Source organism: Amphiprion ocellaris, chromosome 2 (assembly GCF_022539595.1).
Source record: "Amphiprion ocellaris isolate individual 3 ecotype Okinawa chromosome 2, ASM2253959v1, whole genome shotgun sequence".
Classification (NCBI taxonomy): domain Eukaryota; kingdom Metazoa; phylum Chordata; class Actinopteri; family Pomacentridae; genus Amphiprion; species Amphiprion ocellaris.
In genome coordinates, this window is record NC_072767.1 from 2,250,758 (window position 1) to 2,273,092 (window position 22,335).

The 22,335-nt window shown below is 42.9% G+C and overlaps 1 protein-coding gene across 1 annotated transcript; it reads left to right on the forward strand.

Annotated features, from left to right (window-relative positions):
* The first annotated feature begins 1,965 nt into the window (after positions 1-1,965).
* Positions 1,966-20,492, forward strand: ankrd24 (ankyrin repeat domain 24). Its single transcript, XM_023277891.3, has 23 exons — positions 1,966-2,034; positions 2,285-2,353; positions 4,025-4,155; positions 4,424-4,512; positions 4,612-4,676; positions 4,779-4,836; positions 5,074-5,144; positions 5,280-5,386; positions 7,654-7,826; positions 8,440-8,462; positions 8,728-8,820; positions 9,127-9,234; positions 9,334-9,453; positions 10,439-10,568; positions 10,721-10,893; positions 13,660-13,823; positions 14,537-15,300; positions 15,422-15,738; positions 17,257-17,490; positions 18,420-18,596; positions 18,674-18,847; positions 18,975-19,040; positions 20,071-20,492. The coding sequence occupies exons 2-23, from the start codon at positions 2,318-2,320 to the stop codon at positions 20,137-20,139; spliced, it is 3,342 nt and encodes a 1,113-aa protein (XP_023133659.2). The 5' UTR covers positions 1,966-2,034; positions 2,285-2,317; the 3' UTR covers positions 20,140-20,492.
* Positions 20,493-22,335: the final 1,843 nt, after the last annotated feature.

Sequence of the window (22,335 nt, forward strand, 5' to 3'; positions counted from 1 at the left end):
AGAGGCGGGAGGCTGGATGAGGTCATCGGGCTGCTGTAGAAGATCCACCCCCACCAGCACCATTATCACCACTAACATCAGCATTATCCCATCAGGACCCTCACATCTTCCCCGTCCTGCCTGTTCTGTCTGCACCAGGGTTCAAAAAGCTTTGGCTCCAGACATAAAGGAGGTTAAAAACAAGTCCCAAGGTGTTCATGAAGGGAAACCTGAAGATGCTGTGCGAGTGTGGCTACAAAAATCCAAGGGCAGGATCAATTTCATCTCCACTCTCAGTTGTATCTGTGGAAAAGATGTTGCTTATAACCTTCTCCTTACTTCTCTTACCCCACACCTGTTTTTTTAAAGGTGAAACAAGAAAGTCTCATTGAAAAAAAGGCTCGTGTTGCGACTATCTGTCATTATCATGTGTGAATCAGATCAATATGTTGTGCAAAAGGTCTTATCTTGTGGGAATTACATCTATTAAGTTGATAGAGATCTTGCTGGGACATCACATAGGTCTTGATAGAACAAGACAGTTTATTTTGGCACAGAAATATTGACATTTTTCCTGCAGAATCACTGTACCAAACACCATCTTTCGGCATCCTGTCTCTGCCTCTATCTGCCCTTTTGCTGTCATTCTCTCCCACCTTTGCATTTTCATCTCTTATCTCATCTCAAAGCAATCTTTCTTGCAGTCACAAATGCCCCTTTTTCATCTGCACAATCTTCTCAGTCCAACACCACCTCTAACCCTCACAGAGCATGCATTTAATTTCCATCCCGGCCAGACTGGGAGCCAAAACTTTATGGAGGAAACGAGTGAAACTAAGCAGTAGATGGAAAACCAGAGACGGACGGACGGACAGACAGGCTGTCAGAGTGAGTAAGAAGTACGTAGAAAACAGGAGAGGACAGAAAACAGGAATGGAAAATCAGGATTTCTCAGTGTGAGATAATGAAAGACAGACAGGCAGACAGGTACACGATCGCTGCGTTTTCTCATGCAAAATACACACAGTTGCTAGGAGCCAAAGATTTAATTGAATCCCCCCCCCCCAAAAATACATACAATGCACTGTGGAATCTTTCAGAAAATTAATAAGACTGCCTCATTATAAGGGGCTAAAAATGGATGTGACATTTCCTCTGAACTTCAGGCTTCACTCAGATGTTGCTCTTTCATCTATCATTTATGAAATTTGCAAGGGTTTATAAGCAGCTGTTTTCTCTTTTTAATATTTTCTTGTGCTTCAGTGGCTGCAAACAGTCACACGTGACGAGGAGATCCATCAAGGTCATGGGTTTAATCTGAATAGAACTGTGAGCCTTTGGGTTAAATTTGGGAGGTGGAGGGGGAATAAAGAGGCAGTTGTGCAGGAATAATTGTCTCTTATTGTTTCATCTGCTTTGCATTGACTGCCCTCATTTGGTGACTTATGCGTACTGCAGGTGGGCTTTTATGGGGAAAAAAATGCTGCCTTTAAACTCAGTGAAAATGGCACCAAGAAGCAGGAAATGCGAACAAAAATTGGACGCGCATTAGAGGATTTGATACAAGCGTCCCAGATGAGCAGATTTAATTTTAAAAATTCACTTAATAGTGCAGTTACATTAATGCAAACTCATTTATACTCACCTCACATTTTCTTTATCGTGCCATTGGTGAGATTCACTGTCAGGAATTAGCTAGAAATGGCAAACTCTGTAAACAGACACATGGTGCGTAAAAATACCCATAAAATGCCAAATTACGCACGACAAAATTCATTTCACACGCTTCCAACACGCTGCTCAGCGTAAACATTTCGCTCTCGCTCCCGCTCGTCGCCTCTTTACGCATTTTTTAAAGCTGCTCCGGACACATGTCATCCATCATCGCCAATCAAACGCTGATCCGGCGTTTTGCGCATTGCTGATTGGTTGATTTACGACGGGGGCGGGCCACAATGTCTGCTGTCCGCCAGGCAGCAGTGACTCCAGCGTTTTGCTACGAGCAGCTGATGGCACAGAGGAAACCCTCACCTGGAGCAGGACGGACCTCCACAGGTAGGCTGCATGTGTCTCCAGCAGGTCAGTGTGGAGCTGGGTGTTACATGCATAAGCTCCATTAGTGTTTTTGTTAGCTTCTGGTTGGTGTTCCTACAATGTTTCTGCACCTAAATTACCAGTATTGATCACTGAGTCATGGGTGGATGAATTAAAACCATGAAGACCCACAGACTAACATGCAAATTCCAGTAACACAATTTTTCTTGTTTATTTCCTTGTTTTTTTTTTGTTTGTTTATTTTTTGCAGTGTTCCCGCTGAGACTTCGGCTATCAAACCACAATGAAAAGTCTGAAAGCAAAGTTTAAAAAGACAGAGGTAAGCACTGTTGAGCTGTACAGGTGGTTGTGTTTTAAAGGAGGCAAAGCAAACACCCACAAGTTGTTTTATTTTCATCTACAATGACAGCTGCTCTGCATTAAGTCTTTTATATAGGTCCCAGGCTGATTGCTTTCTAAGTGTGTATTTATATATATGGCCACACTGGGATTTAGTGTCACCGAGCAGCAGCAGGAGAGCAGAGCTGCCTCCAGACTGCTGCTATAGCCAGAGATCTCAGGTAGCCTTCAATTATTCACACACACAGACACATGCACGGACTCACAAAGAATTCCTGCTTTCCTGCTGTCGTCACGAGGGGTGACTTTCAGTGTAAACCTATTGCACACAGGAGCCAATATATAGGGAATTATAGCAGTGAAGTGTATGCTATATTTAATTACATTTTTTTGGGGGGGGGGGAAGATACAAGCTGATAAAACAGCAACCTTCTGACCTCATGGAAGCCTCTTTAAGTGGCCTGCAGGGTCCAAGATGTGACCTTATCATGCTTTTTGCACCATTACAGCCTGTTACCTTCTTAAAGAAGCTGTAATGTCACCATTCAGCTGCACATTTAGGGATCACAACATCTCTGGATAGATAAATAGAGCTCAGCATTAGCTATTTTCAGCTTTACCCTGTTTGTGTGTTTGATTATGTCCCTCCTGCCACGTAAATGACCATCCAAAACAACCTGATCGGTGTGCAGCTTATCCAGCTTATTTTCCTCCTCTTTTTGCTGAGTCCTCACATCACCCAGGCCCTCTATGCTCTATAGCTGCAGAGATCTGCGACGCTGCCAGGAGGGGGGTTACTGTGCAGGACCTGACCAAAAAAAAAAAAAACTAGTGGAGAACAGGAGGAAGTATTCTATAGAGGAAGAAGAAGGCAGCAGGGAAATGATCAGGTTAGAGGAAAGGAGGACAGCGAGGACAGGAGGGAGGTGCAGTGGAGAGATTTGCTGTCCCTGCTAGCAGCTGGAACAGGACGAGGAGAGGATGCTGTTTTGGATGCGGAGAGGCAGCGCTGCACTGTGAGAGGCTGTGAGGACAGAGAACAGCTGTGTTACTGTATGTTGTGGGCAGATATTCAGTTTCAGTGGAGGTATGATTTTGAGGACCGCATGAATTCTGTGGTATGTAGCTCCAGATTACGATGCTGCTCTGACCTCTGAAGGGTATCTTGCAGAAACTTAGTTGATTCCTCTAAATGACCTGCAGTCAGTGTGTATTGCTATGTAGCCAGCTGGCTGTGTGTGCTGTCAGGCAGGACACACGGTGGTGGGTTTTGTTCACTGTAGCTTTATATAGTTGTGCTAGCAGAATGGATCCTCAGCAGCCTGTTTTTAGCCTGATGAAGCGGTTCTGTCCTTGTCTCAGCCTGCTGCCGCTCCCAGTAGGTATCTCCTCTCTGTATACAATAAATAGAAAATAGAATGAATTACCCTTTTTCTTCTGTTTACAATATCCTAAAAGTTTTTTTTAGTAACTTATAGAACTGATATGCATTACTCTTTAAATCAGCAGAAGAAAAGCAAGAAAAGCATGTTAGATGTACTAATTGCTTTATATTTCTTACTCATCTGTTGTTTTGTCTGGTAATAGATTTGCAGTGTGGTATTAGTTTTTCATCCAGCAGTGACCTGTTCTCATGTTTGGCCCCCTTCAGAGTCAGGACTGGAGTAAAAGTGACGAGAGGCTCCTGCAGGCCGTCGAGCAGAATGAACCGGATAAAGTCTCAGCCCTCATTGTCAAAAAAGGCCTTTGTCCCACTAAGCTGGATTCTGAGGGCAAGTCGGCGTAAGTTGTAAACTTTGTTTTTCCCTTTAACCACTAGAAACAATCCTGTGTTGAGCTTGCACACAAAAATAGTTACACTAGTTCCATGTTTTTATTATTTCACGTGTTTCACGTTTCATTGTTTGGTAAATGGTTCCTTGCCTACTTTCCCTTGTACTAAAATTAAACTAACGAGAGGAATTGGCCTCAGAATCAGGTAGATATAAACCAGATTTAGTTTCTCAGCTGCACTGACTAGCATTACGTTTTGTCCTTCCTTTTTTGTCAGTTTTCATCTCTGTGTATCTCGAGGCCGACTGGACTGTCTGGAGGTAATAATCTCTCATGGAGCAGACGTCAGCGTCCTTGATGGGGCTGGTAAGGCATTTGATAATGAAAATATGTTCTCCAGCAAGCCAAGAATCTCTTGTGTCACAGACTGTTTATAAAAGTCTCTTCATAACTGACTGATTCCAGGCTTCAATGCCCTTCACCTCGCTGCCAAAAATGGCCAATCAGAGTGTTTAAAGAGACTATTGCAGGTAAAAAACAAAACAAAACAGCGAATTCTGTAAATCAGAAATTAAAAAGGATTTTTAAAATTGTGCTAAGTGCAAATTGAATCTATTTGTTTCCTCTAACAGGAGAGAATGTCAGTAGATTGTACTGACAGCATTGGCAGGACACCACTTCATCATGCAGGTAACAGTTATGTTATGGCACAACTTCATTTAGTTATACAGCAATCAGCATAACACATTCTTCTCATATGTCCCATTTAATACAATATAAACATTAGAGAAACACTGAACTTCAGTCTTAATAAAATATTTTCCCTAACTACAACAAGAACTTTAGAAATTAGATTGAATTTCATTAAATAAACATAATGTACCTATGTAACTCTTTGATAACTGTCATTCTGATTATACCCCACAGCGGTCAGTGGCTGCTTGTCCTGCACTGAAACTCTGTGGGATTTTAAAGCCAACCTAGACGTCCAGGACAGTGTAAGTTTGAAGATTGTAGTTACAATATATTTGCTGGTTTTGTTGATCAAGGATTCTCTTGTTATTTGTAGATGCTCTTGTCAAGTACATGTGTATATTGTTGCTTCATGTCTGGATCATTGAATGTGTTTTTAGGACGGGGCCACACCTCTGATCTTAGCAGCCCAGATGAGCAGAGTAGAGCTGTGTGTCTTTCTGATGGGTCGAGGTGCCAACGCAAACATACAGGACAACCAAGGAAGGTATTAAACTGTTTCTCTTCCTCTCGAGGTTCGGCAAGGCAGCATTACTAGTAGTCTGTCCTTTGTCCATCTCACTGGATGCTTTCTAGGAGCTGTTGAAACCATGACAGATGGAATGACTGAAAGCGTCAGACATGTAGGAGGCCTGCCGAGGCACACGGGGGCATGAGGCAGCCTTCTTAGCAAAAAGAAAACTCTTAAGGATAAGTTTCACAGCAGTCTCGGTCAGAATGCAGGAAATATTCCCATAGAAAGATTCTAGTAGTTGGGAGGGATTTGGAGGAATGCAGGTCAGGACTTCCAGCTGGGAGCAGCAGCTTTCAGTTTGGCCTTGAACAGCCCCTTGGAGAGGATTATTAGAGAACTGTCCAACAGTTCAATTCTATCCTTTTTCCTCTGCTTGTCTGGAGTCGGGTCCCAGTGGCAGCAGGCTAAGCAGGGCATTCCAGATGTCCATTTTGTCCTTTTCCATCTCCTTCTGGGGGATGCTGAGGTGTTCCCATGCCGGATGAAATATATAATCCCTCCAGTGACTCCTCTGTCTACCCTGTGATCTCCTCCCAGTTGGATCTCCTGGAAAATTCCAATGGAAGGCACCCAGGTAGCATCTTAATCAGATGCCTGAACCACCACATTTGGATCCGGGAGGAGTAGCGACTCAACTCCGAGCTTCCTTCGGATGTCCGACCTCTTCACCTTATCTCTAAGGTTAAGCCCAGTCAGCCTATGGAGGCATCTCATTTCGGCCACTTTTATCTGTGATCTTATTCTTTCAGCCACTACCCACAGTTCATGATGCTCATGACTGGCTGATAAACTGAGAGCTTCATCTTTCAGCTCTTCAGCTCTTCACTACAACGATCTAATACAATGCCTGCTTTACTGCTGGCACTGTAGAAATCCACCTGTCCATCTCATTCTTTATTTTTCTGTCACTCACGAACAAGATCCTGAGATACTTCAGTGCCCTCTTTTGGGGCAGAAACTCACCCCCAGTTTAGAGGAAGCAATCTATCGGTTTCCACCTGAGAACCATGGCCTCAGGCTCGGAGGTGCCGACTCTCATCATGGTCCCTTTACTCTCAGCCATAAACCATCCCAGTGCGTGCTGAAGGTCATGACCTGATGAAGCCAACAGAACCACGTCATCTGTAAAACGCAGAAATGCAACTCTTCCCTGATGGAAGTGGGACCAACAGCCTGTGTCTTGGATGGGTTGGGTCTCGCGATGCTGCTGGCCTTTTTCCTTAGCTGACTAGCTTAGACTGTGTCCATGCTGGGAAGCTGTGCTCCCACAATCCACTATGCAGTCTTTATGATGCAGGCCTTCTGTTTTCAGTGATGCAGCTGGAGAACCAGACTGTGCTGCAGTAGCACGGAATGTTCTCAATCGTACTTCTATAGAAGTTCACGAGAAGCTGCAAGGGGAGCGTGGCCTTTCTAAGCCTCTGCAGAAAGAAAAGTCTCTGCTGTGCCTTTTCTACCAAATGGGAGGTATTGATGGTCCGTGTGAGATCACTGGTGATGTGGAGACCTAGGAACATGATGTTACCCTTTCTACCTCCTCTCCATTTATGCAGACAGGTGGGGTGGTCGTTGTCCAGGCTCTCCTGAAGTCCACAATGATCTCATTTGTCTTGGTGGTATTCAGCACCACATCGCTTTCAGAGCACCAGCTCACCAGACACCGGATCTCCTCGCTGTAGTGGATCTCGTTGTCAGATATTAGTCCTACTATGGTGGTGTCATCACCAAACTTCACAAATATGTAGCATAAGATTCATCACAGCATTCAGCGACCTCTTGTACCCTATGGATGTGGGCATCCTGGAACAAACCACTCCCATCAGGATGGAAATGTTCCTTTATAGGATAAAGGGGATCACTTAGAATAATTTGATTTTTAAAGGGGGCAAGTCGACCCAAACCATGCTACCAAATTGTCCCTAAAACATAACAGAGCAATCAGAACCTGCCACTGTAGTGATAAAGGCTTCCTGTTATTTCCTTTAATTTGTCACTCATCTATATACACACACACACACACACACACACACACACACACACACACACACACACACACACACACACACACACACACACACACACACACACACACACACACACACACACACACACACACACACACACCTAACCCTTCACCCCTACACGAGTACAATCGTTTCATTTTCAGAATCTCCTTCAGCTTCATTTTAAATTGTAGGGAATTTTGATGTTGTGTTATAATATTGTGTTTGGAATCACAGGTCTGCATTGATGTTGGCCTGTGAGAGTGACAGTGTTGAGACTGTAGAGGCTCTACTGAGAGGCGGAGCCAACACACAGCTTGTCGACATACTTGGACACAAAGCGACCAACTACAGCACCACCACAGGCAACCAGCGCATCATTCAGATGCTGCAGGACGGAGTACCTCCAGGTACAGTATGAGGTCTGAGTATTTTCCCAGAAGTGTCTCTTAAGGCCTTCTCTAACTAGCGCAGCTCTTTTGACCATTCCCTCTCTGCCTGACCAAATTATCACAAATCCTGCCCTGTTAGTTCTCTTAAATGATGAATGGAGCAGCTCTTGACAGCATTATTTCACATGAAGTGGCAGTGTTTTATAAAACACATGGCAGCAGCATTGTGCAGATCTTCAGTGTGGGGCTCCTGTTGGCTGCTGTGCTGCCCCAGATCCCGACTGACTCTCAGCTCCCCCAGGAAACAGCTGTAATAGGAGGAAGTGGATCAGGAGGACAGCTGGGTGTGATCATAAAGTGGAGTTAAAAAAATGAAAGGGTTGCTCCACTTTTATCTCCCAACAAAGACTTTGCTGATATATGAAAAACAGATGTGTGGCTGGTCTGAGGAGATAGTGATGAAGGAGAAGATTCTGTTTGCATGTGACGCCTGACCACATCAGTTTGTATTCTGTAATTGGGACAGTTTGGTGGATTTTCTACAAGATACACAACTTGCTGACTTTTTGCCGAACCTTCTTGCTTAACGAGGTTTAAGTGTTTTACTTTCTCTTTTCTCACGCGTACGTAGCATCTGAGGGCGCCGGCGAGGAGGTAATGTTGCATAGCTGTGTGTTGCATCACTCCTTCCATGAGTGAGATCATGGCTCACTTCGGCTGATCATATTGTGCATGTTTTCCAATATGAGGTCATTGTTTTTGTGTGCCGCTTTCCTTTTGTTGGCTTTCTTTCCCCTTTTGTTGCTGACCCTTTTCGCCTTATCTTAGTTTCCTCCATTTTCCTTTTTAAGTTGCGCTTGACCTCTGCTTGTTTGCGATCCCCTTCCTCTCACCCACCAACCCCCCAACCCCACCGCAGCCAGCTCAAATCCCTTCAGGCGCCTCATCAGTGCAAGGGGGAACCACCCCCCGTAAACGGAAAGCTCCTCCACCGCCGCGCTCTCCTCTTCAGGTACTGCAAGGAACATTTCAGTGGATGAAAAACATCTTCGGCTTATATAACCTACACTTGAAACATAAAGAAATGTTGAAACTGTGAACTTGGTTGTGCTGTTTCAGATGAGAAAAAGCCAGGATAACAAATAAATTTACCTCAGATTAATGTCATAAATCTATGGTACCACATGCAAGCCAATAACCTCCACTGGTGTCCATATTTATGCTAGTTTCTTTAGTGATTCAACAGTGCTTCTCAAGAGATCAGCTACACTAAGCTATAACTGTCATTACAATTGTTATACTTTTTCTCACCACGAAGATCCAGGGTTTGCCACCCTCTCCACAACCCAGTCCAGATCCTCCAGCCCAGTCCCCTGAGCCCCCTTCTGCCTCTCCCCAGCCTCCAGAATCCCAGGCATCAGCCCAGGTTAGTACTGTAAATCTTCATTTAAGTTGCAGTGCATGTTTCCCCTTCATATTACATGTATTACAGTCTATGACTGGTTGTTCTGGTTGTGTGTATAAGGGTGAAGACGAGGAGGTGTTCGAGGAGATCCGACGGCTTCGCCTGGAGAGAGGCCGCCTGCTGCAGAAGATTAAAGCCTTGGAGCAGCAGCATCAGAGTGCCCTCTCTGCCTTGGAGGAGGTACTGAACAGCAGGCAGTGTAAAATTCAAATCCTTCCTCCTCACACTGATTTTATTTAAACCTGTAACTATTTATTAAATCTTACACTACAGGCCAAACATTAAACAAATCATGGAATAAGGCATGTGTTTGTGCTGATGTTTAATGCAAAAATTGCCCAACGAAGTGAAAATCATGTTCATTTCAAAAGGAGCTCATCATATACTCTATTAATATCCTAAGTGTAAATGAGAACCTAAGAAAACCATGGGTGTCAAATCACAAGTCTGATATTCTAATTTGTCACTTTCCATCTGGAATATCACCACAAAAAAATCACTTGGAGATGTAACCAAACACACAGAAGTCAGGTCTCAGTACTACCAGGGATTAAGGCAATTAATTACAGATCTCACAAAATGCACTTTCATGTCTTTTTGTGCACATGACACACAAGGTTGGGTGGACTAACTAAAGCAAACCGATCTTACAAACAAGACCAGAAAAGACAGCGGGAAACAGTGTATACCACACTAAGCGGTCACTGTAAAATGTTGACAATTAGATGAAATTAGTACACATTTTCACCACAGATTGAACACAAATGTTAATAGGTGTAATTTAAAACGACAATGAACCTAAGCGTCTCCCCAAAAAAAGTTGTGTGGCCCCACTGCAATGTCCAGAGTCATGCAACTGTGTAAAAGGTATACTCACATGAAATTCTGTGGAGCAAACCACTTCTGAAAGATCCAACATTCAACCTTTTACCACAAATAACTCACAACAGAGCGAGGTCTAGCGTCTTCTCTGGCCTCCTGCAAAAAAGAATCAGCACCTCTCAACTTATCTAACTGCTTTTATCACTTTATCCTCTCCCAATCAGAAGCAAACTGTGGAAAACAACTCCATGTGTATGCATCTGTATTAGAGATCACAGTATCTTTATAAAGACTAAGAAATCACAAGTTTTAGGTATAGTTTTTCTATGTGTTTGTCCACTAGCTGTCTCAACTAAAGCAGCGTCTCGAGGAGGCCGAGGCCGAGCGGGACAGGCTGCTGGAGGAGCTAAAGGGCAGTCATGGTATTGGTGCAAGTGACTCTGAGGACATGGATGAAATGCTGGACTTCCCAGGTATGCGATCTGTGTATCCATGAACTTTCCCAGCCCTAGCAGAGCACACGCATGTACTTACAAGCATGTGTCCCTGCTGTATTACTAGGCCATTCCTGTGTCTGTCATTATTAGGATTGATTTCCTTCTGTTGTGGTTTCTCGTCCCTCTAGAAAAACTGCTCTCGAGGCGCTCCAGAGCTGCTCAGGATGAGGACACTCCTCAAGCGGACACTGAGTCAGCCGGCCGCCCTGTTGCCCCTGGAGATTCTGGAACTGTTGCTGAGCTGCGTAAACAAATAGAGGAACTTACTGCTGAGAATTCTGAACTTGTTCTTAAAGTGCAGGTAAGGCCAAACAGCACAAATGCATAAGTATACATACTAATGGAACACCTACTCAAACACATGCACAAAAGATACTCATGTTCCCAATATGTGCCACATTAAAGCACGCAAACACACAATACCCTAGTATAAACTGGTGGTGAAGTGATTATTAAATGATTCTTGGGCTGAAGATTCTGTTTCAAGAGAAGTTGAGTGTCCCTGACTCAAGCATTAGTCATGACCACTTAAACTTCAGGACGGTGCACTCTGCTACACTAATGCTCCGCGGCAGTTGTGTTCACACAAGTATAAATAGAACAGAGCAGCATCAGATGCAGACATGGAGGCATTTTGTAGACATTCGTCACTGACTGGGTCCTGCTGGGTGAAGTAAACGCTGCTCTTCAGCACTGAAGTTTGTTTGAAGGGTTCTGTAATGGTGTGGTTTTTCATTCACCACTGGAGGCCTGACAAACAGGGATCCAGGCCAAGAGTTTCACATCTGTCCTACTGTGTGAAAAAAGAGCCAGAGAGGGAAGCCGGAATCCTTATGTCTGATATGAGGACAAGGAGAGATGGTGTTCATGATGTAGGACGGAAACAAACTAGAACCAGGATTTTCCTCTGTGATTTATAATGCTGGTTTATTATGCTGGTTTCTGTAACTCATAGTTAATTGAAGAGGGGGCTACATCTATTTTGCCGGGTAGGGATGGGTGTTGTGATGAAAAGCTGTTGGATCCAATGTCTTTGGGGTTTGATTCTTACTAGAGATTAAAAGCACTTTGGTTCAGTTTTTCTTTATTTATCCTTCATGTAATGGAACTGAAATACTAACTTGCTAGAGTCCATTAGTGTAGTCACGAAGACTTGCAGTCCATTGGCTGCATCAAGATATAAGCCAAGCATTACTACTAGGGATGTGCTGATCCTGATTCTCTTCTGTATTTGGGTCAGTCAAGGCAATTTTTAACTGATCAATCAATCAATCAATCAAGTGCCATGCCATTCAGCGTAGGTGATGTTTTGCTCTCTGAACTGTGACTGTTGCCTGTTCCATGTGTAGCCATGAGGTACGCCCATCTATCATTTTCATTCTCTGTCTGCCTCGTCCTCTCTTCCCATTAATTTTTCCAGTTAGGACAATATATTCCAGGGCTTCCTTCATTAAGATGTGTCCAAAAAATGTTGCTTGCCGTTTCCTAATTTTGTTCAGTAGTGTATAATTTGTGTTCAGTGTTTTTAAAACATCTTCATTAGTTATTCTGTCCATGTAAGATATATGCAGCATGCGTCTGTAAAACCACATCTCTGCTGCAGTGATTTTATTCAACATTTTATTATTTATGTTCTAAGATTCACATCTGTACATCAGAACTGGTAGGATGTAACAGCTGAGAGTCCTCATACGGATGCTAATTGCTATTTTCTTATTTGTCAGTATATTTTTCATTTTTGTAAATGCTGTTCTTGCCATTGCTACTCTACATTTGATGTCTGTTTCACATCTTCCATCTGATGTCATCCATGAACTGAGATATTTGAAATGATGAACCTGCTTCACTATTTCTTGGTCTAATTCTATGTTACAGATTGGGATGAATTTTTTCTTCTTTAACTGATCAATATGTCCACAAACCTGCACGTTGCTTTCCTCTTTGATTTAACGTGTGTGTTAGCGGAGGGTCATTAAGCATCCCAGAAGACTTTGTCATGGTGCCCCTTCCTTAGTTAAACCCCTACAGTGCTCTCTCCTTGCCAACACAGAATGGTCTGCCTCCTCTGGTTGCTACAGGGTTAGGACCAATTCATGCTTTCCGTGCCTTTGTGCGAAGACTGATGTGGACTTTGAAAGCAAACCATGGAAGGGCACACAGTTTTGTTCATGCTATCGTAGGGCTACACTAGTGGTTGCATATTGAACACAGAAAAACAAATGGGACAATTATTACAGTATACGGCAGCTACTTACAGGTTGGGCTGTAGCACCATGTCAAATGTGTGAACATAGCATAGATTTCCTGGGGAATTTAAAAGTTCCCCCTATATTTGGGATCCGTCAATGCACATCATGTTCAAATAAAAACAGCTGCAAAGTACAACAGCAGCTACTGCAATTACAGCTCTTTTAATGATGTGGATGGCCAAGAATCTCCTCATACAGTCTGTCCTCTAAACAATCAAATCAAATCAAATTTAATTGCTACATACACAGTTGTACATGGTACAGTGCACAGTAAAATGTTTTGTGTGCTTGTGCCTGTACACACAAAATAATAGCACAAAAGAGACAAAAGGCACTTGTTTGTTCTTCTTTTGTATATGCAATCTGTGCAGTCACAAATTTTGGGCTGCACACAGATGACTGCAAAGCAATCCGCACAGAACATCGTGGACTTTGACATATGACGAAATTTACGTCACATATACTCCTACAGACATGCCAAAAGTATAAATTAACTGTGAAATGCAAGAGGCTCCACCTGGTGGCAAAACCAGGTACTACATCTAAGCGATGACGAAGTGTGTATTGTCTAGAAAAAAATGATTCGATTGGCATTCAGTTTCAGCAAATACAAAATAATAAACAATCAAATAAGCTTGATCAGGATTTTCCTAAATACTACTTATTCTGTAACTTAAATATTTAGTGTACTCTGATGATGCTATCTGAAAGCTCTGTACAGTTTAGCTTGCAGAGTTTACTGACAAACAGCACAATGCATGTAACTGTAAGCTGTTAACTTCCATAAGGTGATATAATCTAATCTCTGTTGTGTACAGATGCTGGAGATGTTTGAGAAAGATGACACAGACATGCAGACCTCCACTTCAGACTTTGTCCCCATAGCTCAGTATGAGACCCTGAGGACGGAGTTTGAAGCCCTTCAGGAGCGTCTCTCTCAGGCCCAGGCGTCAGACGAGGCCTCCAGTGTGGCAGAAACACAGTAAGATCGATTCATTTATGATTCACCACCAGAAAACGGGAGTGACAGCCGCATCGCAGTTCACATTCACATGATCCTGTCTAACATGAGATGTGCACACCTTTATTAATATCATTCTGGCAACCTCAGCAGTGCGTGCATGGGGCCTCTATAGGAACCATTTTTAAACATGCTGAGCATTTAAAAAAAATCCTGCAGCATGATGGAGGCAGAGAAAGGTGGTCGGTAAAATTTCTTGCTCATGACATCATGGTTTCGATCGGTTTTTAACCACTATTGCATCATGTTTATCGTCTTTCTTAAACAAAAGCAACAAAATTACAGTTGTACAAATTGCATTTTGGCAGCAGTACATGCAAGGATACACTGTTTTTGTGTTAAACAGAATGCTAAACTTTTGTAGAATGATCACTTGATTTATTTTTTTGATGGAGAACTATTTTTAATCCATTGTGATCATTTCTAAATAACTTTCATGATCTATTTATCAAGTAAAAATGATAAGAATATCGATTTACAGCTGGGATTTTCCAGCATTTTCTGACATTTTGTAGAATCAATGATGATCACTGAGTGAAGAAATCATCCTTTAATCTATACATAAAGTAGATGAAGATAAACTACATAAAATAACATAAAATCGCACAGTGCTCTTTAAAAAGACAACGATAGTTTTGCTTTAACAGCTGATAATGCTTGTCTTGTTTTGGCAGTGGTGATGAGAAGGAAGGAGGTGCAGATGCAGAGAGCACAGAAGCTCTGAAGGAGAAGCTGCGTGGGCTGGAGGAGCAGTTGGCCTCTTCCCAGTCTGAGCTGGAGGAGCTGAAGGAGCAGATGCACCTCGGGGTGCTTTCTGTGGAGTGCGCTGTAGGAGATATTCCCACAGCAGGTGCAGGGGCTTCAGACGGCGGTCCGAGCCAGGAGGCACAGCAGCTGAGAGCCAGAGTGACGGCGTTAGAGGAGGAGCTTGCTAAGAGGCAGGGCAAGGCTGGGGGTCACAGTGACCCAGAGAGTGACACAATCAAACAGCTGACGGAGAAAGTAGAAGAACTCCAGGCTGCTCTATCCCAGAAAGAGTCCACGAAAGAGGGAGAGGAGACACAAAGTGGAGAGGCAGTAAAGGGCCTGCGTGATAAAGTTTCAGAGTTGGAGGCAGCCCTGGCAGAAAGCAGGACATCTGGGAACGAGGGAGGAGCGGGAGGAGATGGGAATCAGGTTCGTCGCCTTCAGGAGCGTTTGGGTGAGCTGGAGGGGGAGTTGAAGAAGTGTGTTCCCCGATCAGAGCTGGAGGAGGTGCAGGTGACTCTGGGGCTGCAGTGTGAGCAGCTGGCGAGGGAGAGGGCAGATGTGGCTAGGAGGCTTAACGATGCCCTCCTGGAGCTGGAGAGGCTCCGACCTCCTCCACGTGGAGATGAGGAGGAGGAGGAAGAGGAGGAGGAGGAGCATTCAGAAAGTTCAGAGCGTTCAGTCGTCTCAGGTGTGCACAGTTAGTTGTTTTTTGGGGGTTTTTTTTGCTGAACTGAAAATCATTGTATTTAGTTGATAATATCTAGCATTTTTAAAGAATTTTGTAAATGATCATGCATCTGTCCAATCAGACCATTCCAGACGCACCTTGGCAGCAGTGAGAGAAGAGCTGGAGGTCGCCAGGCAGGAAGCAGCTCAGGCTCTGGACTGTCTTTGCGCTGAACGGGAAGGCCGAGCTCAGGACGCCCTGCAGCTGAAAGATGCAGTGCCGCTTTCCAAGCACAAGGAGGCGCTGTCTGCAGTGTCGGAACAGCTGGCTCAGACGCTGCAGGAGCTCCAGGAGGAGAAGAACCACAGGAGCCAAGCTGAGGAGCAGGTGGCTGCACTGGAGGCCAAACTGGAGGCCATGCAGGACGCCGTTCCCAAAGAAGAGCACGAGAAGGTCAAGGTCAGCAGGGAAAACAGTAGTAAATTTACCCCAAAAAGAGACTCTTTTATGTCAAAGTGAAAACAGATTTCTATAAAGTAATGTCAGTTAATTGAAAATACGGTCTCAATCAGGTTTGCACATCTGGACGCTGCAATTTTACCCCATTCTTCTTTGCAAAACTGCTCAAGCTCTGTAAGGTTTGCACAGGACATGTGAATGAACAGCTCTTTTGAAGTCCAGCAAATTCTCAGCTAAATTGAGGTCTGGGCTCTGATTCAGCCAATCCAACATTCACCCTTGGAAGTTTTCTTTTATTCATTAACCTTTTCACTGAGTTGCTTAGTGTTATTTTTTCTTCATGATGTAGTTAAATCCAGGATTACAGACACACCAGTGACTGGACCTTCCAGATACACGTGTTTTTATACTACAGTCACTTGAGACACGTTCACTGCACTCAGATAATCTCCTATTACACAAATGATGTGACTTCTAGAACCAAATGGCTGCACCGGTGTTGAACCAGTTGAGTCATTTTAAAGGGATGAATAGTTATGCAATTGCTTACTTTGCATTTTTCATGTAATTGATGTTACATGTAGAAATCTGCTTTCACTTGGATGCGAAAGAGTCTTTTTTGCTAATTCTTGTCCTAAAGGAAAATCTTTCGACATATTTTTGAACAATGTCCGAAAAGATTACTCCTATAAAGCAAGTTCAGTATGAGAAATATGGGTGTGTGTATGTATATATAACATATACTAAAGTTTATCTGCCATTAATCTCAGTAGTGATCTTCTAAAATGATGATGTTTTCGGTCTGAAATTTGTATTTTGTTTCCATATTCAGTCATTCTTTACTGAGCTGTGACATGCTTGTTCCTACAAAAGCATGGCCCCTTCGGTGTCACAGAGAGGAGATTTTGAGCTAAAAAGAATGAAAAATTTGTATGATAGCTACTGAATTTGTCAAACACAGATGGTTGAATCCTCATTTTAGCTTTGAAGGTGATTTTTGCAGCAAAGTAGAACTGTGGTTCCCCTGCACTTCCATTGAAACTGCTTTAGTAGGAGAACTTTTTGTAGATTGTGTAAACATTTGAAACAACTTCTGCCATAAATATGTGCGCACTGGCATATGAATGTTCTGAGACATATTTGAATTTATTTTTAAGGCTGTTTCTCATTGCTTTTAGACCTGATAAAGATTCTAGAGGGATTCTAGCAAACTCAGGAAGTTCCACTCAAATTCATTTTAGGATATTTTCTCAAGAACATTTGTAATAGTTGTTTTTGGAATGAAACGTATGTCTACTTTTGATTAACAAAGGAGTATACATCATATGAGGTCAGCATGAGTACACATGTGGTACTACATTACTGTGTGTGAAAACATGCAAATAGAAAATCATGTAAATATAACTGTCATCATGTTTCCATCTCACTTAGGAGTCTATTTTTTGATTTTGCTATAAACTTTTAAATTGTCACTGCACAGTTATAATCCACCAGTTAATCTGTGCTTTTTGCTCCCAGGCGGAGCTCCAGCGCTCCCTGCAGGCCAGTGAGAGCAGTGCAGCTGCAGCTCAGGACGCTGTGACAGAGAAAGAGATGGAGCTGAGGGAGCTGAAATCCCAGAAAGCTGCAGAACAAGGTCTGATCTCTAAGGAGGACCACGAGGCCCTGCGGCTCTCCCTGCAGGCCGAGATCAACGCCATCACGGCCCGATTCAATGATCTCACCCGCAAACATGAGAAGACCTGCACTGAGGTGTGTGTGTTATTGTGTCTGTCTTCAGTCCTTTCTGGTGTCATCTAAAGCCAAATTAGATGTTATTGTCTCTCCCACAAAGTGAGCTCTGTTGCATGAAGGCCTCTTTCCTGCTTCTACATTATTCATATGCATTTCCCCTCTGCAGTACCTCCCTCTGTTCAGTGATCCCTCTGTATCTATGCTTACTGATGGGCTGAAGTACTGTTGCATGTGCACTGTAGTCTCCAGATCGCTTGAAAATGTTATTTTCCTTCAGCCTGTGAAGTGGCATTCAGAAATAAATACTCTGTGAACTGGATGATTGTCTCTCCGATGCAGAACGGCAAACACAATAGCTATTAAAGGGCCTCCTGTTCACATAGAGAGTGTTATCTTAAAGGAGCAGTTATTTTTTATTGCAAAACGTGGCCTTTTTGGAGCTGAGATCCAACATTTGGGATTTAATGTGTGCTTACATACACACTGGTAGTGGAGGTAGCATTGTTATACAGGGACGACAGAAACTATTTTGATAAAGATGTAAGATTTAGATTTATTCATTAATGTTTTGTGCTTTCACTAAATCAGGAAGCATGATAATGTATAGCATGAGACATGATCATGGAAATGCAAATTAAGTAGTTGAGGATCCTTCCCAAGCGGCAAACACAGCAAAATGTACATCTTCATAAATGAGATACCAAAATGCTGCTTATATATTTGACTAGAATAGATTGAAGGAAGGCTCCAGTTGAATCAAAAATGAATGCAGGACTTTCCTTTTTCCTCCAGATGTGTGTTTCTGTTTGCATGAATCTGTCTATTTTAATTCTTTAACTCTACACCTTGGGTCAGCCTCTACTTCCACACAAGTAGAAAGTATCTTAAGTGAGGATAGACAGCATGTTTTTAGTGACAGGATGCCACTGGTGGTTTTACTGGTCTAGGTGTTCCAGGTGCAGAGGGAGGCGCTCTTTAACAAGAGTGAGCGGCAGGTCGCAGAGTCCCAGCTGGCCACGGTGCAGCAGCAGCTCACGGAACTTCAGGCCCAGTCCAGCCACATCCAGGAGCTCCACAAAGGCATCCAGGAGTCCCAGGGCCTGGTCAAGGAGAAGGACCGCAAGGTGAGGAACTGAAAGCTCCAACTGCTTCTGTGGAAGAAAAAGATCTGCTAAGTGATGTGTTGGATGCATGTGTGCAGATAACGGAGCTGTCAAAGGAGGTGTTCCGGCTAAAGGAGGCCCTGGGGGCTCTCTCACCTCCTCTCGGCATCACCTCCTCCTCCTCCTCCTCCTCTTCACCCGCCCATCATGGAAACCCCGGACAGCAAGTGGCTCTGCAGAACAGGATCGGAATACTCACCCAGCAGCTCCAGGTGAGGAAAGAATTCACATCAGGGATGCACGTTAAAGCTTTTTTCAATATATATGTTTGAAAATGCCCAACTGATATCCACACTGAATCTCTATATGATAGTGAAATATTCTGGGTTTTTTTTGCAGGATTGGGAGAGAAAGCACAAGCAAGTGGTGACTGTATATCGCTCCCATTTACTGGCAGCTGTACAGGTCAGTTGAGTGCACACATAAACAGACAAATTAAGATTGAAAATGGAATTTTGTTGAGGATTCAACATGTGTATGCTCTATATCTGTTTGCTTATACATCTTAATCAGTTCTGTTAATAGCTCCAAGTCACACCACAGCAATTTGTGTAGAAGTAGACCACCTACCGACACTTTTGTCTCCACTGTTTAGTGAGTTTTGGAACATGGATCTGCTCAGTGGGTGCATTTTCTAAAACAACAGCCAAGAGTCTGGACTGTGAATGGCACTGGCATGATGCAGACAATGAAGATCTGTCCACCATCTCCTCTTACCAGATAAAGTGGATGAAATTTCAGGAGCGTGCAGAGAAAAGTGGCTCGACTCGGCCTTGTTCAGTTTTATCATATTTCACCACTAAGGTTTAGATGGTTGTATGAAATTTTGAAAATTTGCTTGCTAAGTTGCTTACTTTTGATGCTTTTGACAGATTTCATTATTTCTAAGATGGGTCAGGCTGTTCTAATGGCTAGTTAATGGCTAATTTCTCTTTTCTGGTACATTTAGTGTTGGCCAGTGTGGCAGGCAAGTGAAAAATTGAGTTGTGCATGGGTTGTCACTGGACATTCTGATTTTTCTAACATGCAAATGAGTTTTAAAAGAATTTCCATTTTTCCATTTCATTATTGCCTCATTGCTTGACAGAATATGAAATGTGGTGGAGTGTACAAGGCAACTTATAATCTAGTTTTCACACCTTGAAAGAGGTCTCTATCAAATATAATAAGCTTATTATATGTTTCGTATGCAGTTAATGCAAAGTAGCTCATATCTAAAACTGTCAAATAAGCACAAAAGAGTAAAAAGTGGAATATTTTCCTTTGACATTTTGCTGAGTAATAACATCATGTAGCAAAAATGGAATTACAAGTACTGAAATTTACATTTACAGCACATAATTACATTCCAGCACTCGTTATAGTTATCGTGCCTGTGCTCATACACGAATTACAATATGGAGACATAATTTTCTGTCTTCTTCCCCTCCCACAGGGTCGTATGGATGAAGAGGTGCAGCGTTTGCTTCTCCAGATTCTGAGGATGTCACAGCAGGGACACTGAACTTTGTCTGCAAGTTTCTCTCCGTCTTCAGCATTATGTAGCTGCTCCATCACAGCAGCCTGTGGGACCAGTATGGTAAAGTCTAAAAAGCCAAATCCAACTGATCTGTGGTCAGACGTACAGTAGCTGCATGCATACAATATAGTAACCGAAACAACAGCCTTAAGGCTTGACCGAGAACCAAACAGTGAAACAACGGAACGTGGAGTGCCTTCATTATCTGTCAGGGGTTTGTGATAGCAGGACGTGAATGTGGATAGAGAGTGGTTATTTAGAATGAACTGATTGTGTGATAAAGCCTATTGATTTTATATGATATTGTTATAATAAAAAAGAAAAATAGGTGCTCTGCCGTTGATCCTGTTCTTTTTTAACTCGCTTCATACACAGATACACTTGAGTACAGAATAGGCTCTACACTGCCGCTCGCATCTATTTTGAGGCGATAGAAATCTGAAGTCTTAATTTGGCTGACGCATGTGTGCATGGAAAGTTGGACAGCTGGGCATAGCTGTGGATCATCTACATTAGAGGATACATATACACACGTGGACAAAATAGTTGGTAGCCCTTGGTTAATGAAAGAAAAACCCACAATGGTCACAGAAATAATTTGAAGCTGACAAAAGTAATTATAAATAAAAATTGTATGAAAATTAACCAATGAAAATCAGACATTGGTTTTGAACCGTGGTTTAACAAAATTATTTTAAAAAATAAACTCATGAAACAGGCCTGGACAAAAATGATGGTCCCCCTAGAAAAGACTGAAAATAATGTGACCATAGGGACATGTTCAATCAAGGTGTGTCCTCTAATTAGCATCACAGGTGTCTACAAACTTGTAATCAGTCAGTCGGCCTATTTATAGGGTTACAGTAGTCACTGTGCTGTTTGGTGACATGGTGTGTACCACACTAAACATGGACCAGAGGAAGCCAAGGAGAGAGTTGTCTCAGGAGATTAGAAAGAAAATTATAGACCAGCATGTTAAAGGTAAAGGCTAGAAGACCATCTCCAAGCAGCTTGATGTTCCTGTGACTACAGTTGGATGTATTATTCAGAAATTTAAGATCCATGAGACTGTAGCCAACCTCCCTGGATGTGGCCACAGGAGGAAAACTGATAACAAATGGAAGAGATGGATAATAGGAATGGTAACAAAAGAGCCCAGAACAACCTCTAAAGACATTAAAGGTGAACTCCAAGGTCAAGCTACATCAGTGTCAGATCACACCATCCATCGTTGTTTGAGCCAAAGTGGACTTCATGGGAGACGACCAAGGAGGACACCATTGTTGAAAACAAATCATAAAAAAGCCAGACTGGAATTTACCAAACTGCATATTGACAAACCACAAAGCTTCTGGGAGAATCTCCTATGGACAGACGAGACAAAACTGGAACTTTTTGGTACATCAACTCTATGTTCACAGATGCAGAAATGAAGCATATGAAGAAAAGAACACTGTCCCTACTGTGGAACATGGAGGAGGTTCTGTTATGTTCTGGGGCTGCTTTGCTGCATCTGGTACAGGGTGTCTGGAATCTGTGCAGGTACAATGAAATCTCATGACTATCAAGGTATTCTAGAGAGAAATGTGCTGCCCAGTGTCAGAAAGCTTGGTCTCAGTCGCAGGTCATGGGTCTTGCAACAGGATAATGAGCCAAAACACACAGCTAAAAACAGCCAAGAATGGCTAAGAGGAAAACACTGGACTATTCTGAAGTGGCCTCTATGAGCCCTGATCTAAATCCTATTGAACATCTGTGGAAGGAGCTGAAACATGGCGTCTGGAGAAGGAACCTTCAAACCTGAGACAACTGGAGCAGTCTGCTGATGAGGAGTGGACCAGAATACCTGCTGAGAGGTGCAGAAGTCTCACTGACAGTTACACAAATGGTTTCATTGCAGTGATTGCCTCAAAAGGTTGTGCAACAAAATATTAAGTTAAGGGAACCATCATTTTTGTCCAGGCCTGTTTCATGAGTTTATTTTTTAAATAATTCTGTTAAACCACGGTTCAAAAGCAATGTCTGATTTTCATTGGTTAATTTTCATAGAATTTTTATTTATTATTACTTTTGTCAGATTCAAGTTAATTCTGTGAACATTGTGGGTTTTTCTTTCATTAACCAAGGGGTACCAACAATTTTGTCCATGTGTGTATGAAGATCCCATATGGCGAAAATCCA

What these genes read in the sequence shown, in the direction of transcription:
- ankrd24 (XM_023277891.3), top strand. Translation starts at nt 2,318, where the DNA reads ATGAAAAGTCTGAAAGCAAAGTTTAAAAAGACAGAG. An exon ending in CGCCGCGCTCTCCTCTTCAG is followed by an intron (nt 8,821 to 9,126) that starts GTACTGCAAGGA and finishes CTCACCACGAAG; the next exon opens with ATCCAGGGTTTGCCACCCTC. An exon ending in AAGAGCACGAGAAGGTCAAG is followed by an intron (nt 15,739 to 17,256) that starts GTCAGCAGGGAA and finishes TTTTGCTCCCAG; the next exon opens with GCGGAGCTCCAGCGCTCCCT.